Source organism: Myxocyprinus asiaticus, chromosome 16, assembly GCF_019703515.2.
Source record: "Myxocyprinus asiaticus isolate MX2 ecotype Aquarium Trade chromosome 16, UBuf_Myxa_2, whole genome shotgun sequence".
In the NCBI taxonomy this organism is placed as follows: domain Eukaryota; kingdom Metazoa; phylum Chordata; class Actinopteri; order Cypriniformes; family Catostomidae; genus Myxocyprinus; species Myxocyprinus asiaticus.
In genome coordinates, this window is record NC_059359.1 from 16,442,238 (window position 1) to 16,460,710 (window position 18,473).

General features: G+C 39.4%; 1 protein-coding gene across 7 annotated transcripts in view; it reads left to right on the forward strand.

Moving 5' to 3' along the window:
• The window catches only part of LOC127454107 (phosphatase and actin regulator 4B-like), a 72,082-nt gene that overhangs the window by 49,603 nt on the left and 4,006 nt on the right, over positions 1 to 18,473 (forward strand). For 6 of the 7 annotated variants that reach the window (XM_051721075.1, XM_051721076.1, XM_051721074.1 and 3 more), the window contains 5 exons: positions 2,091 to 2,480; positions 5,539 to 5,670; positions 7,741 to 8,251; positions 8,701 to 8,987; positions 11,820 to 12,000. In XM_051721075.1, coding sequence (XP_051577035.1) covers positions 2,091 to 2,480; positions 5,539 to 5,670; positions 7,741 to 8,251; positions 8,701 to 8,987; positions 11,820 to 12,000 — 1,501 coding nt within the window. The remainder of the gene's footprint in view (positions 1 to 2,090; positions 2,481 to 5,538; positions 5,671 to 7,740; positions 8,252 to 8,700; positions 8,988 to 11,819; positions 12,001 to 18,473) is intronic. The other variant, XM_051721077.1, reaches the window with a different exon arrangement.

Genomic DNA, 18,473 nt, shown 5'->3' on the forward strand with positions numbered 1-18,473 from the left:
ACAGGTTTTTGAAGAGTGCGCATCTGTGTGGAACATACCAAATAACCAGTGCTGGGTAATACCAGATTACATGTTATCTGGATTATGTAATTGGATTACAAAAATGAAGTACTTGTAATTAGATTAGATTAAATTATTTTAAAGTACTCGTAATCAGATTCAAGTTATTTTATTATGGATTACATGATTACAAATTAATCGGGAAAAGGCAGTAAATTGTTCAAAATGAATTGTTCCCTTTCATTTTTCTTCTTTTTAATTTACTTTTTTTTTTATTATTATTATTATTCTAAATCAGCCTACAGTTTATATACTTTTGGTAAATCTTGAATTCTGGATTGAATTGCAATCCACACATTAATGCTGTTCCAACTGTAAAAGTGTAGTTAGTTTTATTTTAACAAGTTGATTTTGTACTTGGCTTAAAAAATGTATATGAATGCTCTTTGTTTTTGTTTTTTATGTTAATTCACAAATATAACTGATCTTATCTGTTAACACACATGAATGGCATTTGTAATGTCAAAATTGCTGGAGAAAGAGTTCCTTTTTTATATTTTACTCAGAAAAAACAACACACAAAACATACATAATCTCATATTTTGATCCATTAAGTTTTCTTTAATGCATTTAAGCAACATTGTCAAAATCGTTCAAGCTTAACTTACTCAAATGCATTTGACATCAAATGAACAAGAATTAAGTCAGAAGTCATCAAAAAGAAATCAGATTAGATTACCTTAAATATGTTATCAAGAGATTACTTTACTGGCTACAATTTTGTCATGTAATTTGTCATTAGTACCAAATTACAATTCAGTAGTGATCTACACAGCACTGCAGATAACTAACGTCATAGGATGGAGCCCTAAATCATATCAACAAGTCAACACAGCAAAAGGAATTCAATATTTCTGGGAGTACAGTGAGAAATGGAAAGGCACATACACTATAAAATATACCCATTTATACACACCAATTTAAAAATATCACCTACTGTCCCTCACATCCACATATATGCACGTAAGTACATTGGGGGAATCCCGGAGTTTTACATAAGAGGAAACCTCACTGTTGCAGTGCAATTCCGCTGAGGTCGCAGTGGAAACAAACACAGCAACAACTCTGGAATATCTGCGAATAAAGCAAGCAACAGAGAATAAACTAGCAAATCTTAGTTGGATCCCACGTTTGTTTTTTACACAAGCGTCGTGGGGAAATTACTTTGCTGTGGAGAAAGCTGCTTTCTGACTGAGCCAAATATACACTACCAGTCAAAAGTTTTGAAACATTTACTCATTCTTTATTATTATTATTATTATTATTATTATTATTATTATTATTATTATTATCACATTTTAGAATAATAGTAAAGTCATCAAAACTATGGAATTTTTTTTGTTTTTATTATTAAATTTTAGTTTTACAATGAAATAAATGAATATGGTGGCACAATTATATTTTTGTCTACAAAACAAATTTCAAACATTTAAGCATACAACTTCAGATCATAAGATTTTTAAGATCGTGAGAAACATTTCAGTCAAGTGTTTCCAAACTTTTGACCGGTAGTGTATACTGGAGTAAAGAGAAAGCCGATAACACGCATGTAAACTCGTGCCGATTTTCGAGTCTTAAGCAGCTTTCTCAAAATAAACGCCTTTCTGTGTCCATGTAAACGAGATCAATATATCGTCCATTGTTTCATTTAAAGGGATAGTTCACATAAAAATGAAAATCAATTGTTGTTCCGAACTTATGTGACTTTCTTGACTCTGTGGAACACAAAAGGAGATGTTAGAAAGTATAGTATGTTAGCCTCAGTTACCATTCACTGTAATTACATCTTTTTCCATGCAATGTGAATGGTGACTGAAAATGAACATTCTGCCTAACATAATTAAGTGTTCAACAGAATTAAGAAAGTTATACAGGTTTGGAACAATGTGAAGTTGAGTGCATGATGGCAGAGTTTTTATTTTTGGGGTAAACCATCCCTGTAAGGAGTATGACAACATATGAAGCACAAATAAAATGGACACTTGAATTAATTTTTCAGTTAACTGAATGTGTTTTTCCCCTCCTAACAGAGTTTGACAGCAGTCAATACATTCCCAACTCAGAGGTTTTGAGGGACACACTTCGAGAGCCTCTGCCTCCCAAGCACTCAGTCATGCCCCCAAAATGGTTGATGACCTCCACCCCGGAACCCAGTGCTGACAGCTCACCCCGCACCCCTGTCCACAACTCCACAGCTGCTTTCTCCTCTTCCTCTGCATCCTCCAACTCCTCCTCAGCTGTCAGCACGGCTGGAAAAACACTACGAAATGTCTCCTCAGCTGGCACTAACACACAGGCCTCCAGTGGAGGTCCCCTCACCACTTCCTCAGGACCATCCTCCATGGGCACTGGCCCAACCAAACAGCCCCCACTCCCTCCACCCAAGCCAATCAACCGTAGCAGTAACCCTGCCATGTTGGGTGAGTGTTCACAAACATGTCATACACTATGCAATATGACCTCTATTAAAGTCACTGGAATTAATAGAAGCAATTCATCCTCTTTCACTTGCAAGTTCCAAGATAGAGTCCTCATGATAGATAACTTTTCTTTAAAGGTCTTAAGCATTCACACTAGCATCTCAAATATGGGTCGTTGACTTGAAATATTTTTGTAAAGATGTCCTGTGGTGTAATATGCCACACTCCATATAAAACTCTTTTAATAAGCAGTTTGCTCATTATTTTATAGTTATTATCAGGGCTGTGAAATTCAACACAATAATTTTTGTAAGTAATAGTTGGCTGTTTAACATGTTTCGTTTTTTTTTCCACTGTGAAAATTCTCTAATGTTTTTTTCCCACCTCCTGTGGCTAAAATTGGCATATGTAAATATTCATGAGGTACATGCTCGACTCGACTGCACACTGTAGCACAGAAACTGATTGTGTGGAGCAGTGCATGCTTATTCATTACGTGCGATGCATGTCTCAGGCATAATATACATGGGAGCGGATTTACTTTAAGGAGAATGGAAGCTTTACCTGCAAGTGGTGAACCAGGTGTGGGAGAGATACAGGCAAGCTGCCATATCTCTTCGCATCACCCGAAAATGCTCACTCACTGTCATCTGATCCAGTGTCAAAAGCGAAACCACGTGATAGAGACTGAACGGCAGCCAGAAAAAATTATCGTTTTGAGATATTACATTTTAGCATTCAATCTGTATACTCTCACTGAGCACTTTATCAGGAACACCTGTACACCTACTTATTCATGCAATTATCTTATCAGCCAATCATGTGGCAGCAGTGCAATGCATAAAATCATGCAGATACAGGTCAGGAGCTTCAGTTAATGTTCACATCAACCATCAGAATGGGGAAAATGTGATCTCAGTGATTTCAACCGTGGCATGACTGTTGGTGCCAGACAGGCTGGTTTGAGTATTTCTGTAACTGCTGATCTCCTGGGATTTTCATGCACAACAGTTTCTAGAGTTTACTCAGAATGGTGACAAAAACAAAAAACATCCTGTGAGCGGCAGTTCAGATGGTGCGGATGGAAATGCCTTGTTGATGAGAGAGGTCAACGGAGAATGTTCGGACTGGTTCGAGCTGACAGAAAGGCTACGGTAACTCAAATAACCACTCTGTACAATTATAGTGAGCAGAATAGCATCTCAGAATGCACTACATGTCAACCTTGAGGCTGATAGGCTACAACAACAGAAGACCACATCGGGAACTTTATTAGGTTCATATTGTTCCTAATAAAGTTCTCAGTGAGTGTATATAGTATCTAATAATGCATTGGCCATGAACAGTTATGTTTATCTTGCCAGTAAAGCTGATATGAATTGAATCTGCTCATTTGATACTATTATTAAAAAATTCCACCTGAAAAGGCTAGATCGCTAGATCTTGCTCAACTAATTTTATAAAAACCTGTGCGATTAATTGTATTCATTAGTAGATTCACAGCATTAGTTATTATGCATGCATTATGCATTTTATGACCTCATTGATTGAGAGACTACATGGAATGTAGTTTTGTAATTTGTAAAATGTCATTTGTGCATTTGCAGAACTATTTAAAATGAATTAGTGAAGGCAAAAAGGTGTGTAAAATGAAACTGAAACCTAAAATCTTGGTGTTTACAAAAAAGCTCATTGACGTGTTAACTACCCATTTACAAACCATACTGTCTGTGGTTTTTTTGTTTTTTTAAACTAATGCATTCTTCCCAGCATCCCTACATTTTTTGAAGAATTTAAACTGTGACAATTCAGACTAATGACTGCTTGTTACTGTTGAGGTTATTGTTGTTCAGGAGGTTTCTTTAATGCTTTTGCATTTCCATGTTTGTTTCCTTTGATATATACATACATGTATATACGCATGTGTGACATGCATATTTTTTCAATACAGTGAAAGTGAATGGTAAGTAACTGAGGCTAGCATTGTGCTTAACATCTCCTTTTGTGTTCTACAAAAGAAAGGAAGTCATACAGGTTTGGAACAACATTCTTTTATTTTATTTTAGGGAATTTGTCCCTTGCGTGCATTGTAATGTAAAAATTTTTTGAAGAGAGCTCCATTTCACCTAAATCAATATTCGAAATGAACAAATAATTTTATCTGTGCTTGAACTGTGGTGTGGAATCTCGTAACCCGTTTAAGGAAAACGAGATGTTGAATGAAACCTATGCATTCAATATTGCTTTATTACAGTTTATGCTACATGATGTAACATCTCAACATTGTGTCTTAAATAACTGCATTTATCCAGTCACTGAGGCAAACATTGATTCTCTTCACTGCCTCCTGCTGTTCATTTATAAAGCAGTCAGTGAGCATGTCAGTCACTGCTTCTGAAAGGCAGAGCTGTGCATCTTGTGAGTTGTTGTATTGGATGTTGAGCCTTTGTTAAACATTACACTGGGTCACAATACACTAAAAGTGTCCAGATCTTGAGAAGCCACCAGGTCATAGCTCTGTTGCATTATAGGAGCTGATATTGTACAAAGGCATTTCTTGCAGACTCAATTCATAATGGTATTTATAAAACTACAGCATTTTAAAATGCATTGGTCTTCTTTACTGTGACATTCACAGATTAATATTCTAAACCCAGTTACCAATTTAAAACAACTTAATTAAAGGGATAGTTTACCCAAAAATAGTTGTTATCATTTACTCACTTTCATATTGTTTATTGCAAAGAATGCAATAAATGCCTTTGCTTTTGTAGATTGCTGGTCTGCTCTAGGAAGTGGGAATTATCTGCTTTTTTTTACTCCTACCCTGACTGCAGCCACCTAATATTGTCTACATTCAAGGCGAGGCATCAAACAAGCCTTATGGTTTTTGCTGCTGCTTTAATCTATCACATCCATTTACAAATCCATTATTTGTGCATAGTGCATACCTATAAGACATTTGCAGTTGTGTAGAACAGTAAGTCATCCCTGCTTTTGTAAAGGTATTGGTGTTGTGTTTCACTCCCGGGGACTGTCTGTTTCTGTCCCCCGCCAGCCTCCACCCTGCACGGGGGTGACGGCAGCAATTTCCCTCTCTACTGGTCCTGCTGGAAGCGTGAGGGTGACTATGACGTCTACCTGTCCCTGCCTGTCTACCTCTGCCGGCGGGCAGGAGGCATGCGCACAGGTAAACGTCGAGGCCAGGCCTGTCGCCAAAGCTGCCCCAGTCTTTTGCGTCCTTCGTCTGCTGCTGTGTGTGCTAGCCTCATTTTCGTCATCCCTAGCACAGCATGAGAGTGGGACTAACATGCAGCAGCCTGACTGCCCCCCTTGCTTTTCTTCTTAACTCTCTTTCTCTCAGGTGCGCTTTTGGTAAACTGCATGTTTCTGGCATTGAAGATGCCTTGAGTGTGCAGCACATTGACACACTTGGGATAGTTCACCTAAAACTGAAAATTCTGTTATTTACTCATTCTAAACCTGTATGACTTTCTTCCATGGAGCACAAAAGTTAGCCTCAGTTATCATTCACTTTCATTACATATTTTGTCCATATAATCAAAGTGAATGGTTACATTCTGCCAAATATCTCCTTTTGTGTTCTACGGAAGGAAGAAAGTCATACAAGGAAAAAGTCTTATGAGTACATTATCAGAATTGAGAATTTTCAGTTTTAGGTCAACTGTCCCTTTAACAGGTTTGGTTTAACTGGCCTGAGCCACCACTGCAGAAAATGTCTCATAATGCCAAAGATTAGAGAATGGGGAATTAATCTAATCTGCTTCATCTCATGCTGAAAGCCTGCAGGTTGCTTGGTTTTAGGGAAAAATTCACACATTTGTTTTGGAGTGTCACAGCCAGTGGTTAACCTCTTTACCCAAAGATAGCACAATATGTTTATCTTGAAGGAATAGTTCACCCAAAAATAAAAATTCTGGGTGATTTACTTGACTTAATGTATGAATTTCTATTTGGAAAACAAAAGGTGAAAATTGTAAAAAAATAATAAAATAATAATCTGCTGGGATGAATCTTTGAGACTTTTTTATTACAACGGTGGCAGTTGTACTTAAAGTTTCTAAATAATTTAAGTAATCTTTAGGAATATCTGAAGACAAACAATGCCAGTTTATATCCTAATATCAAAAATAATTTGAACAGAACATATAATAGACAGTAGGAAAACTTTTTCCATAATTTCTTAATAAATCTTGAAGTTCCAGAGTTTAAAGCCCTGTATGTACTTGCCCTTATATTTTCAGTGCAATGTTATATAAGTACATCCAGGTAAGACCATGGATGGCTCATCATTACTGTGGATAGGTCAATGTAGCTAGTCTTTCTAAAAAATAAATTATGAAATAAAGTGCTAATTAAATTAAGTATAGTTTGATTTCACATACAGTGGCACCTTAAAGTAGAAAATTCTGTGATGAATTTATAAGGTGAAAAATAACTCCAATGTAATCTCCATGTAAACATGAAATATAATTAAGTTATTATGTTACATATTAATTAAATGCAATTAAGTAATAAACCTACTTCGAGCATTTGGATGACAGTATACATCAGTCACCACCGAAGACCATTTTTGACCCAGGAAAACCCTGTCTTTGTGACAAAAAGACCAAACTTGAATTAGTTATTTACTGATAATCTTTGGGTCTGTTCCTCATACAAAGCAACTGTATGGCTTCAGATGCTGCTTTTGTGTCCTTTTTAGCTTGAAAGCTCTTGTTAATTGCAGGGAACAGAGTGACTAGTGATTTTTTTTATTTCAATGGAAAGCAAAAAGATACATTTTGAAGACAGTAATATAGGTTTGGATCAACATGAGGTAATGATTATGGGAATTTCCGTTTTTGGGTCCTTTATCTCTTTATTTTATGATTCTTTTGCATAAATAATGTTTGTACTGTACTCTGTTATTCTTACACTATGTATATGGCAGTTCAATGTGAAATCATTCATTTGAAGTCATGGGCTAATGAATGCATTGATTAAGCTGTCACATTGCTTTTTGTCAATAAACATGTCACTTCATGCTTGCTTAGTATGGTTCTATAAGAATTTGTTGTTCTCGGTTGACCAGTGAGATTCATGATATTTGTGAAGCAACAGAAGAGGCTTTTGATTTTAGTATTGTCACTTATCAGAAATATGAACTTTGTGATCTGACTGTGAAATTTCTTCAAAAACTGTTATTCAATTTATAGTATTATATCAGATTATATCATTTTTGTATTATGTTCTACAGCTGAATTCACACAAGGAGGAAACAGTCTAGGACTGGCCAAGCCCTCGCCGCCCATGCCCCCGAAGAGGACCACGCCCGTCACCAAACGCAACACAGAGGACTCCCCCCTAACCATTTCCTCCCTCCCCTCCATTCTGTCTGAGGACATGAGGGCCAACATCCCAGGGGGCTACCAGCTGCCCCCGCCTCCCCCATCCCCACCTCTCCCCATACATATCCTCCCATCCCGTCCACAGGCCCACACCCATCATCTCCTTCACCAGCACTCCTACCCCTACCCCCTGCCCCAGCCGCTACCTGTTCACTTTGACCCTCCCAGCCCGCCGGAGGAACCACCTGCACGTCAAGCACCTGTTCCCTTACACATCATGATCCAGAGAGCTCTGAGTAGCCCAGGACCCACCCTCCCACACCCAGATAGCTCCCAGCGTGCCCACTCACTGCTGTTTGAGACCCCGCCGGAGTACCAAGGTGGCCGCCCTCTGCCAGTCACCATCCAGCCTCTCAAACTGTGAGTGTAATTACTTATTAAAGATGAACTCAGTAATTTTTCCTGATTAAAAGGTTGTACACATAAAGAAGTGAAGAGTACTTTTGAAAAATATATTTAAAAAGATGTAATTTCACATGAGACTCCAGTCATATGAGTAGTATAAAAAAGCTGTTTTATTTTACATGGAGCTGGGCTGCCTCGTGGGGGCCACCATATTGAGAGCACATGACCGGCAGAGTACAACTCACGTTATCTCAGTAACCCCCTGTTACAGAACACCTTCACTCACGAAATAATTTAATTATGGCTGATATCAATAAAAAGTGAGAAAACTAGCATAGTTGTATATTGTGGTTTATGGTGTTATATATCATAGACAAGCCTCATATGTCCATATGAACCTTTTAAAAAAAAAAATCACATTTTTCTTATTTACTTTTTTTTTCTCCCTGCCTTTATCTGTTCAGGGATGAGGATGACTACTCAGAAGAAGAAGACGAAGAGGAGGATGACGATGAAGAAAACCCCCCTTCTGATCACTTCCCATCCCCCCAGTCCCAGCCAGAGCTCGAGCCTTGTAGCCGCAGGTGTCTGGTGGGGGATCTGAGCGTCAGTGTCATACCTGAAGGAAACAACAGCAGCGAGGAAGAGGAGGATGAAGAAGATCCGCAGCCAGAGGAGAGTGACTCGGATGGGCCTGTGCTCTACAAAGATGATGAATCGGATGAAGAGGAGGAAGATAACTGTCCACCAAGTATGTTAATTGCCATTACAGAGCACTAAACTGTTTTATACCATGTTCTAAACAGCCATGAATAAATATAACAATAAGCAACAAGCAATTAAAGCCATCTCTACCATCTTCATCTGAGTTTTGTCGTAAGCAGCCGTGCTCACAAAGAGCCACAGGACATTTAACGGTTGCGTGGTTTCGGTATCTTTCGCATTGCTCTGGGTAGCTTGATTCGTCAGGTTGGTAGGTTGATTCGCCACGGCTCGTTAGGACACCAACACACACAGTTGAGTGTTCTTGGCTTTCAAAGTAGACACTACACTCTACTTAAAAAGTTTAACTGTTTTAACCCTTTAAGCTCTGAGGGTGTTTGTAACAGTTCAAGGACAGGCAAGGAGGAGGCGGGAACCAGCTGAACAGTAAATGTAAGGTTTAATGTAAAACTCAACTTAAAACAACATAAGATAAACAGACACACACAATGCGGCCGTGTGCATCTCTCTCTCTCCCGAACCGGCGTCTCCGGCCACCCCTTATCTCGCTCTCCCGCTGATCAGCTTATTCAGCTCCGGCCGTGCTCCATCACGGCCTGGCCACGCCCTCCTTGTTACACTTCTCCCCTGCCTGATTCAGGTGGTCAGGTGGTCCATCCCACTTCCTGCAAACCTGGGGGAGAGACGAGGGGAGGCATGGGGAGAGGGAAAGGGTGAGCGGAGACACAGAGAGAGAGAGAGAGAGAGAGAGAGAGAGAGAGAGAGAGAGAGAGAGAGAAGAACTTGCTCGCCGGCTCCCGGACGCGCTGTCGGCCAGTCCTCAACTGCTCCTCCGCCCTCTGGCGGACACCAGTTCGCTCCTCCCCTGGCAGACGGCATCGACCCCTCCGTCCCCAGGCAGTCGGCCGCAGCTGCTCCCCTGGCGGATGGCAGCAGCAAGGACTGTAGCAGTTCAAGGATGGGCAAGGAGGAGGCGGGAACCGGCTGAACAGTAAATGTAAGTGTGATGAGGAGGAGGGCGGGGCTGGGCTGTGAGTCCGCACGGCCAGCCCCCAATCGGGCTAATCAGCCGAGGAGAGGGATAATGCCGAGCCGGATGCAGCAGTTCGAGAGAGAGAGAGAGAGCCACACGCAGCTGCCGTGTGTGTGTGTTTGTGTTTTGTGTATTTTTGCTTAGGTTTTCATTAAAATATTACTTTGACTGTTCAGCCAGTTCCCGCCTCCTCCTTGCCCATTTTAACCCTGTTACATTGGTGCCAAAACCCGGGAAGGAGGAGGGATGTGCTGTCGTGGAGTCCTCGCCACTGCAGGGGTATGGAGGAGATGCTGCCGGCCGCCTGGATGCGGAGGAATGGCCGCCGTCCGCAAGGGAGGACTCACTCCGGTCCGCCTGGTGAGGAGGGGCTGTCGTTCACTAGAGGGTGGAGGAGTGGTCGAGGACCAGGCGATGGCATGTCGTGGAACCGGCGAGCAATTTTTTTCTCTCTCTCCTCTCTCACTGTCGCTCCACCTTGCTCTTTCCCTCTCCTCTTTTCCCTCCCCTTGTCTCTCTCTCAGGTCTCAAAAGGTGGGGAAAGCCTGCTGGCAGGCGTGGCCAGAAGGGCAAGGCCCCCCCCTCGGAAAGAGGGAGGAGTGTGACTAGGAGGAGGGCGGGCTGTGAGACCGCACGGCCGGCCCCCAATCGGGCTAATCAGCTGAGGAGAGGGACAAGGCCGAGCTGGACGCGGCAGTTCGAGAGAGAGAGAGCCAAACGCAGCTGCCGTGTTTGTGTATTGTGTCTTTTTGTTGAAGTTTTCATTAAAATATTACTTTGACTGTTCAGCCGGTTCCTGCCTCCTCCTTGCCCATTTAACCCTGTTACAGTAAGGTTTAATGTAAAACTCAACTTAAAACAACATAAAACATAAGACAAACAAGATACACACAACGCTCCATCATGGCCCGGCCACACCCTCCTCGTCATAGTGTTTTTAAAAATTTCCTGTTTCAGTGGCATACACAAATTAAAGGCTTACAACATAAAAAAACAAACATTTGGGTCAAGTGTTTTGTATTATTGTAAAGAAAACTTTAAAAAAATATATATGTTATGGATTACGATAAATTCTGAGACTCTCAGCCTTAGAAACTTGAAAAACTTTAATAAAAAATTATTTTTCTGATTTGACATATATCTCAGGGTGTAAATAAGGTAGCTTCAAAAAACTGCTATTGTTTTGTTCCCAATCATGTCACCTGTTACTGAGTAAATTGTGTTGATACAACCAAGCAATCAAAAGTTATAGCATTACAAAAATGATTTATCCTAGCGTCCAAAAACCTCTCCTTACAAATAAAACATAATAATTGTACATAAGAACTAATTACACATGCAAACACAACAATGAATAAAGGAAAAATGAGTTTCATTCTGTGCCATTTGAGTCATCATTGAGGCTGTGTCATATACTTGGCACAATCTCCTGGTGGAATAAACTTGACCCAGCTCAAAATGCAGCGTTCATTGCACAAGGCTTTTAAAAAATGGTAAGACTGGTTTCAGTGGCCAAAAACGTCTGTTTAGCCAAGTTTATATAAGAAAGCAGTTATTAAAACAGAACAGGAGGAGTCCTATGGGAATGGCTCCTTAAATTGTTATTAACAGACTTAATTAGCCTAATATATTTATTTGTAAATTACTGATTTTGTTGCACATTACATTTGTGTACAGTATATACTGTATGTTTAGAATGGCCTTCTGCTGCCCTGTTAATTTCCCTCTTAATTTCATCAAATTTTAGTAGGATTGTACACCTAGACATCTGTCCATGTAATAGAGAGCCATAGTTTCTGATTGCATGCGTGTATGTGCTCGCTGCAGGTGCTCTGGCCAGCAGGGTGAAGAGGAAGGACACATTGGCGCTGAAGCTGAGCAGTCGGCCCTCTGCCCCAGACAGGCAGGCTCCCGAGAGGCAAGCCAAAGCAGAGCACACAAGTCTGTCATGGCAGAGCAAGGAGCAGTGGGAGGCCATCCGCACACAGATTGGTACCGCACTCACACGGTATTGGCCCTCACACACACTCAATCCCTCATAGATAAATATTGTTATTACACTGAAAAACTAAATTTGAGTTGTACGCTTGTTTACATCAGTGTATATTATATTGTGCAAAATATAGTGAATAAAAGATTATTATACTGAAAAACTCTGAATTTAAGCTGTTAAACAATTTTTAGAATTTAAATTTGATACTTATTTTACTAGGGCTGTCAATCGATTAAGAATTGTATTAAAATTAATCACAACTGATCGCATATATCAATATTTGCAGAGAAAGTAAATAAAAATAATTAAATATATAATGATTAAATAATTATAAGTAATTATATTTAAATAAATACAAATATAAACACCGATCAGCCACAACATTAAAACCATCTGCCTAATATTGTGTAGGTCCTCCTCGTGCCACCAAAACAACGCCAACCCGCATCTCAGAATAGCATTCTGAGATGATATTCTTCTCACCACAATTGTACAGAATGGTTATCTGAGATATCGTAGAATAGGTCAGTTCGAACAAGGCTGTCTGCTCTCTCCAACACTCTTCAACATCTTTCTGGAAAGAATCATGGCTGATGCACTGGAAAAGCATGAAGGGACAATCAGCATCGGAGGCCGAACAATCACCAACTTATGTTTTGCTGACGACATTGATGGACTAGCAGGAAAAGAACAAGAGCTTGCAAGCTTAGTAGAAAGTCTCGACAAAACTGCTACAGGCTACGGCATGGAGATCAGTGCAGAGAAGACCAAGTTGATGACCAACAACACCAAGGGATTCAGTTCTGACATCAGAGTCAATGGTACGAAGGTGGAAATAATCCACAGCTTTAAGTATTTGGGGGCAATTGTAACAGATGAAGGATCGAAGCCTGAAGTACTCTCCAGGATAGCGAAGACAACAGCAGCGCTGACAAAACTGAAGCCCATCTGGAGTGACAAGAACATTGCACTCAGCTCAAAGATCAGACTGATGCACTCACTAGTGATCTTCATATTCCTCTATGCCTGTGAATCATGGACCATAACAGCTGACTTAGAGAAAAGGATTAAGGCCACAGAGATGAGATGCTTCCGAAAGATCCTTGGCGTCTCATACAAAGATCATGTCACCAATGAAAAGATACGGCAAAGTATCAGACAAGCCATTGGACATCATGAGGACCTCCTGACCACTGTGAAAAAATGCAAACTGCAGTGGCACGGGCATGTCTCAAGATCATCAGGACTTTCCAAGACAATCCAGCAAGGCACCGTACAAGGCAAAAGAAAGAGAGGCAGGCAGAGAAAGAGGTGGGAAAACAACATCCGAGAGTGGACAGGCTTGACATTGAGCAACTCCCTGAGAAAGACAGAGAATCGAGAGGAATGGAGGAACCTGGTTGTTCGGTTTTGTGTGGTGCCCCAACGGTCTACCAGACTAAGGGACTGAACTGATCTCCTGGGATTTTCATGCACAACAGTCTCTAGAATTTACTCTGAATGGTGCCAAAAACAAAAAACATCCAGTGAGCGGCAGTTCTGCGGATGGAAATGCCTTGTTGAGAATGGCCAGACTGGTTCGAACTGACAAAGTCTATGGTAACTCAGATAACTGCTCTGTACAATTGTGGTGAGAATATTAGCATCTCAGAATGCGGGTTGGCGCTGATTTGGCACAAGGGGTACCTACACAATATTAGGCAGGTGGTTTTAATGTTGTGGCTGATCTGTGTGTGTGTGTGTGTGTGTGTGTGTGTATAGATAGTACTGTTTAAAAAGTATCCCTGGGTGATACCTCAAGAAGTTGGTTGAGAAAATGTCAAGAGTACATGTCTGCAAATTCTAGGCAAAGGGTGAGTACTTTGAAGATGCTAAAATATAACACAGTTTTGATTTATTTTGGATTTTGTTTAGTCACAACATAATTCCCATAGTTCCATTTATGTTATTCCATAGTTTTGATGACTTTAATATTATTCTAAAATGTGAAAACAAAAATTATAATAAAGAATAAGTGTTTCAAAATTTTTGACCAGTAGTGTTTGTGTGTGTATATATATATATATATATATATGCAGTTTAAGTCAGAAGTTTACATACACTTAGGTCATTAAATACACACAAGTTATTAAAACTCATTTTTTAACCACTCCACAGATTTAATATTAGCAAACTATAGTTTTGGCAAGTCATTTAGGACATCTACTTTGTGCATGACATGAGTAATTTTTCCAACAATTGTTTACAGACAGATAGTTTCAATTTTAATTGAATATATCACAATTCTAGTGGGTCAGAAGTTACATACACTAAGTTAACTGTGCCTTTAAGCAGCTTAGAAAATTCCAGAAAATGATGTCAAGCCTTTAGACAATTAGCCAATTATCTTCTGATAGGAGGTGTACTGAATTGGAGGTGTACCTGTGGATGTATTTTAAGGCCTACCTTCTAACTCAGTGCCTCTTTGCTTGACATCATGAAATCAAAAGAAATCAGCCAAGACCTCAGAAAACAAATTGTGGACCTCCACAAGTCTGGATCATCCTTGGGAGCAATTTTCAAATGCCTGAAGGTACCACGTTCATCTGTATAAACAATAGTACGCAAGTGTAAACACCATGGGGCCACGCAGCCATCATACCGCTCAGGAAGGAGATGCATTCTGTCTCCTACAGATGAACATAGTTTGGTATGAAAAGTGCAAATCAATCCCAGAACGACAGCAAAGAACCTTGTGAAGATGCTGGAGGAAACAGGTAGACAAGTATCTATACCCACAGTAAATCGAGTCCTATATCGACATAACCTGAAAGGCTGCTCAGCAAGGAAGAAGCCACTGCTCCAAAACTGCCATAAAAAAGCCAGACTACAGTTTGAAAGTGCACATGAGGACAAAGATCTTACTTTTTGGAGAAATATCCTCTGGTCTAATGAAACAAAAATTGAACTGTTTGGTCATAATGACCATTATGTTTTGAGGAAAAAGGGTGAGGCTTGCAAGCCGAAGAACACCATCCCAACCATGAAGCATGGGGGTGGCAGCATCATGTTGTGGGGGTGCTTTGCTGCAGGAGGGACTGGTGCACAAAATAGATGGCATCATGAGGAAGGAAATATTATGTGGATATATTGAAGCAACATCTCAAGACATCAGCCAGGTAGTTAAAGCTTGGTCACAAATGGGTCTTCCAAATGGACAATGACCCCAAGCATACCTCCAAAGTTGTGGCAAAATGGCTTAAGGACAACTAAGTCAAGGTATTGGAGTGGCCATCACAAAGCCCTGACCTCAATCCAATAGAAAATTTGTGGACAGAACTGAAAAAGCATGTGCGAGCAAGGAGGCCTACCAACCTGACTCAGTTCTGTCTGGAGGAATGGGCCAAAATTCCAGCAACTTATTGTGAGAAGCTTGTGGAAGGCTACCCAAAAAGTTTGAACCAATTTAAACAATTTAAAGGCAATGATACCAAATACTAACAAAGTGTATGTCAACTTCTGACCCACTGGGAATGTGATGAAAGAAAAGCTGAAATAAATAATTCTCTCTACTATTATTCTGACATTTCACATTCTTAAAATATAGTAGTGATATAAAATAATTTTGTGATCCTAACTGACCTAAGACAGGGAGTTTTTCTATTATAAAATGTCAGGAATTGTGAAAAACTGAGTTTAAATGTATTTGGCTAAGGTGTATGTAAACTTCTGACTTCAAATGTATATACACTACTGGTCAAAGGTTTTGAAACACTTACTCATTCTTTATTATAATTTGTTTTGTTTTTCTTCACATTTTAGAATAATAGTAAAGTCATCAAAACTATGGAATAACATTAATGGCAATATGGAATTATGTTGTGACTAAACAAAATTCAAAACTTTTTTATATTTTAGCATCTTCAAAGTACTCACCCTTTGCCAAGAATTTGCAGACATGTACTCTTGACATTTTCTCAACCAACTTCTTGAGGTATCACCCTGGATGCTTTTTAAACAGTATTGAAGGAGTTCCCATCTATGTTGGGCACTTATTGGCTGCTTTTCTTTATTATTTGGTCCAAGTCATCAATTTCAAAAACATATTTTTTTTTAATTACATTTTAGTTTATAATGAAATAAATTAATATGGTGGCACAATTATATTTTTGTCTATAAAACTAATTTCAAACATTTAAGCATACGCCTTCAGATCAAAAGATTTTTAAGATCATGAGAAACATTTCAGTCTATTGTTTCAAAACTTTTGACTGGTAGATTATATATATATATAATCACATGTATGGCTTAAAATAAATAAAATAAAATTAGGGATGGGTATACAGGTGCATCTCAATAAATTAGAATGTCGTGGAAAAGTTCATTTATTTCAGTAATTCAACTCAAATTGTGAAACTCGTGTATTAAATAAATTCAATGCACACAGACTGAAGTATTTTAAGTCTTTGGTTCTTTTAATTGTGATGATTTTGGCTCACATTTAACAAAAACCCACCAATTCACTATCTCAAAAAATTAGAATACATCATAAGACCAATAAAAAAAACATTTTTAGTGAATTGTTGGCCTTCTGGAAAGTATGTTCATTTACTGTATATGTACTCAATACTTGGTAGGGGCTCCTTTTGCTTTAATTACTGCCTCAATTCGGCGTGGCATGGAGGTGATCAGTTTGTGGCACTGCTGAGGTGGTATGGAAGCCCAGGTTTCTTTGACAGTGGCCTTCAGCTCATCTGCATTTTTTGGTCTCTTGTTTCTCATTTTCCTCTTGACAATACCCCATAGATTCTCTATGGGGTTCAGGTCTGGTGAGTTTGCTGGCCAGTCAAGCACACCAACACCATGGTCATTTAACCAACTTTTGGTGCTTTTGGCAGTGTGGGCAGGTGCCAAATCCTGCTGGAAAATGAAATCAGCATCTTTAAAAAGCTGGTCAGCAGAAGGAAGCATGAAGTGCTCCAAAATTTCTTGGTAAACGGGTGCAGTGACTTTGGTTTTCAAAAAACACAATGGACCAACACCAGCAGATGACATTGCACCCCAAATCATCACAGACTGTGGAAACTTAACACTGGACTTCAAGCAACTTGGGCTATGAGCTTCTCCACCCTTCCTCCAGACTCTAGGACCTTGGTTTCCAAATGAAATACTAAACTTGCTCTCATCTGAAAAGAGGACTTTGGACCACTGGGCAACAGTCCAGTTCTTCTTCTCCTTAGCCCAGGTAAGACGCCTCTGACGTTGTCTGTGGTTCAGGAGTGGCTTAACAAGAGGAATACGACAACTGTAGCCAAATTCCTTGACACGTCTGTGTGTGGTTGCTCTTGATGCCTTGACCCCAGCCTCAGTCCATTCCTTGTGAAGTTCACCCAAATTCTTGAATCGATTTTGCTTGACAATCATAAGGCTGCGGTTCTCTCGGTTGGTTGTGCATCTTTTTCTTCCACACTTTTTCCTTCCACTCAACTTTCTGTTAACATGCTTGGATACAGCACTCTGTGAACAGCCAGCTTCTTTGGCAATGAATGTTTGTGGCTTACCCTCCTTGTGAAGGGTGTCAGTGATTGTCTTCTGGACAACTGTCAGATCAGCAGTCTTCCCCATGATTGTGTAGCCTAGTGAACCAAACTGAGAGACCATTTTGAAGGCTCAGGAAACCTTTGCAGGTGTTTTGAGTTGATTAGCTGATTGGCATGTCACCATATTCTAATTTTTTGAGATAGTGAATTGGTGGGTTTTTGTTAAATGTGAACCAAAATCATCACAATTAAAAGAACCAAAGACTTAAACTACTTCAGTCTGTGTGCACTGAATTTATTTAATACACGAGTTTCACAATTTGAGTTGAATTACTGAAATAAATGAACTTTTCCACGACATTCTAATTTATTGAGATGCACCTGTACATATCGGTTTTCCAATTAATCATGACTGAACAGTCCTTTTTCCAATTTTTTTACTCTATGTGAAGTTTGGCACAGAGATATTTTCACTGCGTGTTGAGAGTAAAAGTATGTTTTGACTCTATCCCGTGTAATGTATCCACAGATGAGATCCATTCACACAATTCATTTGTTATTGGATAATGTCTCTCTTAATACCCATTCTGTTCTTTACAGTTTATTGATCAAAACAACAAAAATTAAACATTAATTATGATTAAACAAGCAGGGAAGAAAAGAAGCAGTAAAAGAAATTGTGCGTATTCTCTCTCGTTAATGTGTGCTCACTGGCTGAACTACCGCCGGTAGTCTTAAAGAGACAATACCATTTTAGCTCTTGTTCTACCTATCAGTGTAAATACTTGTAAATGCCACAAATTATGCGTTTAAAAATAAAACATATGTATGCAATATAATAAATGCAATTCCAAGACACATTTATTGATGGAATACATGGAATTTGTAAATTTTTAAAAAGAACAAATTTGACTAAAATTATGAAAAACTAATGATAAATTTAAATTTGTAAAAAGTTAGAAAGTCCCC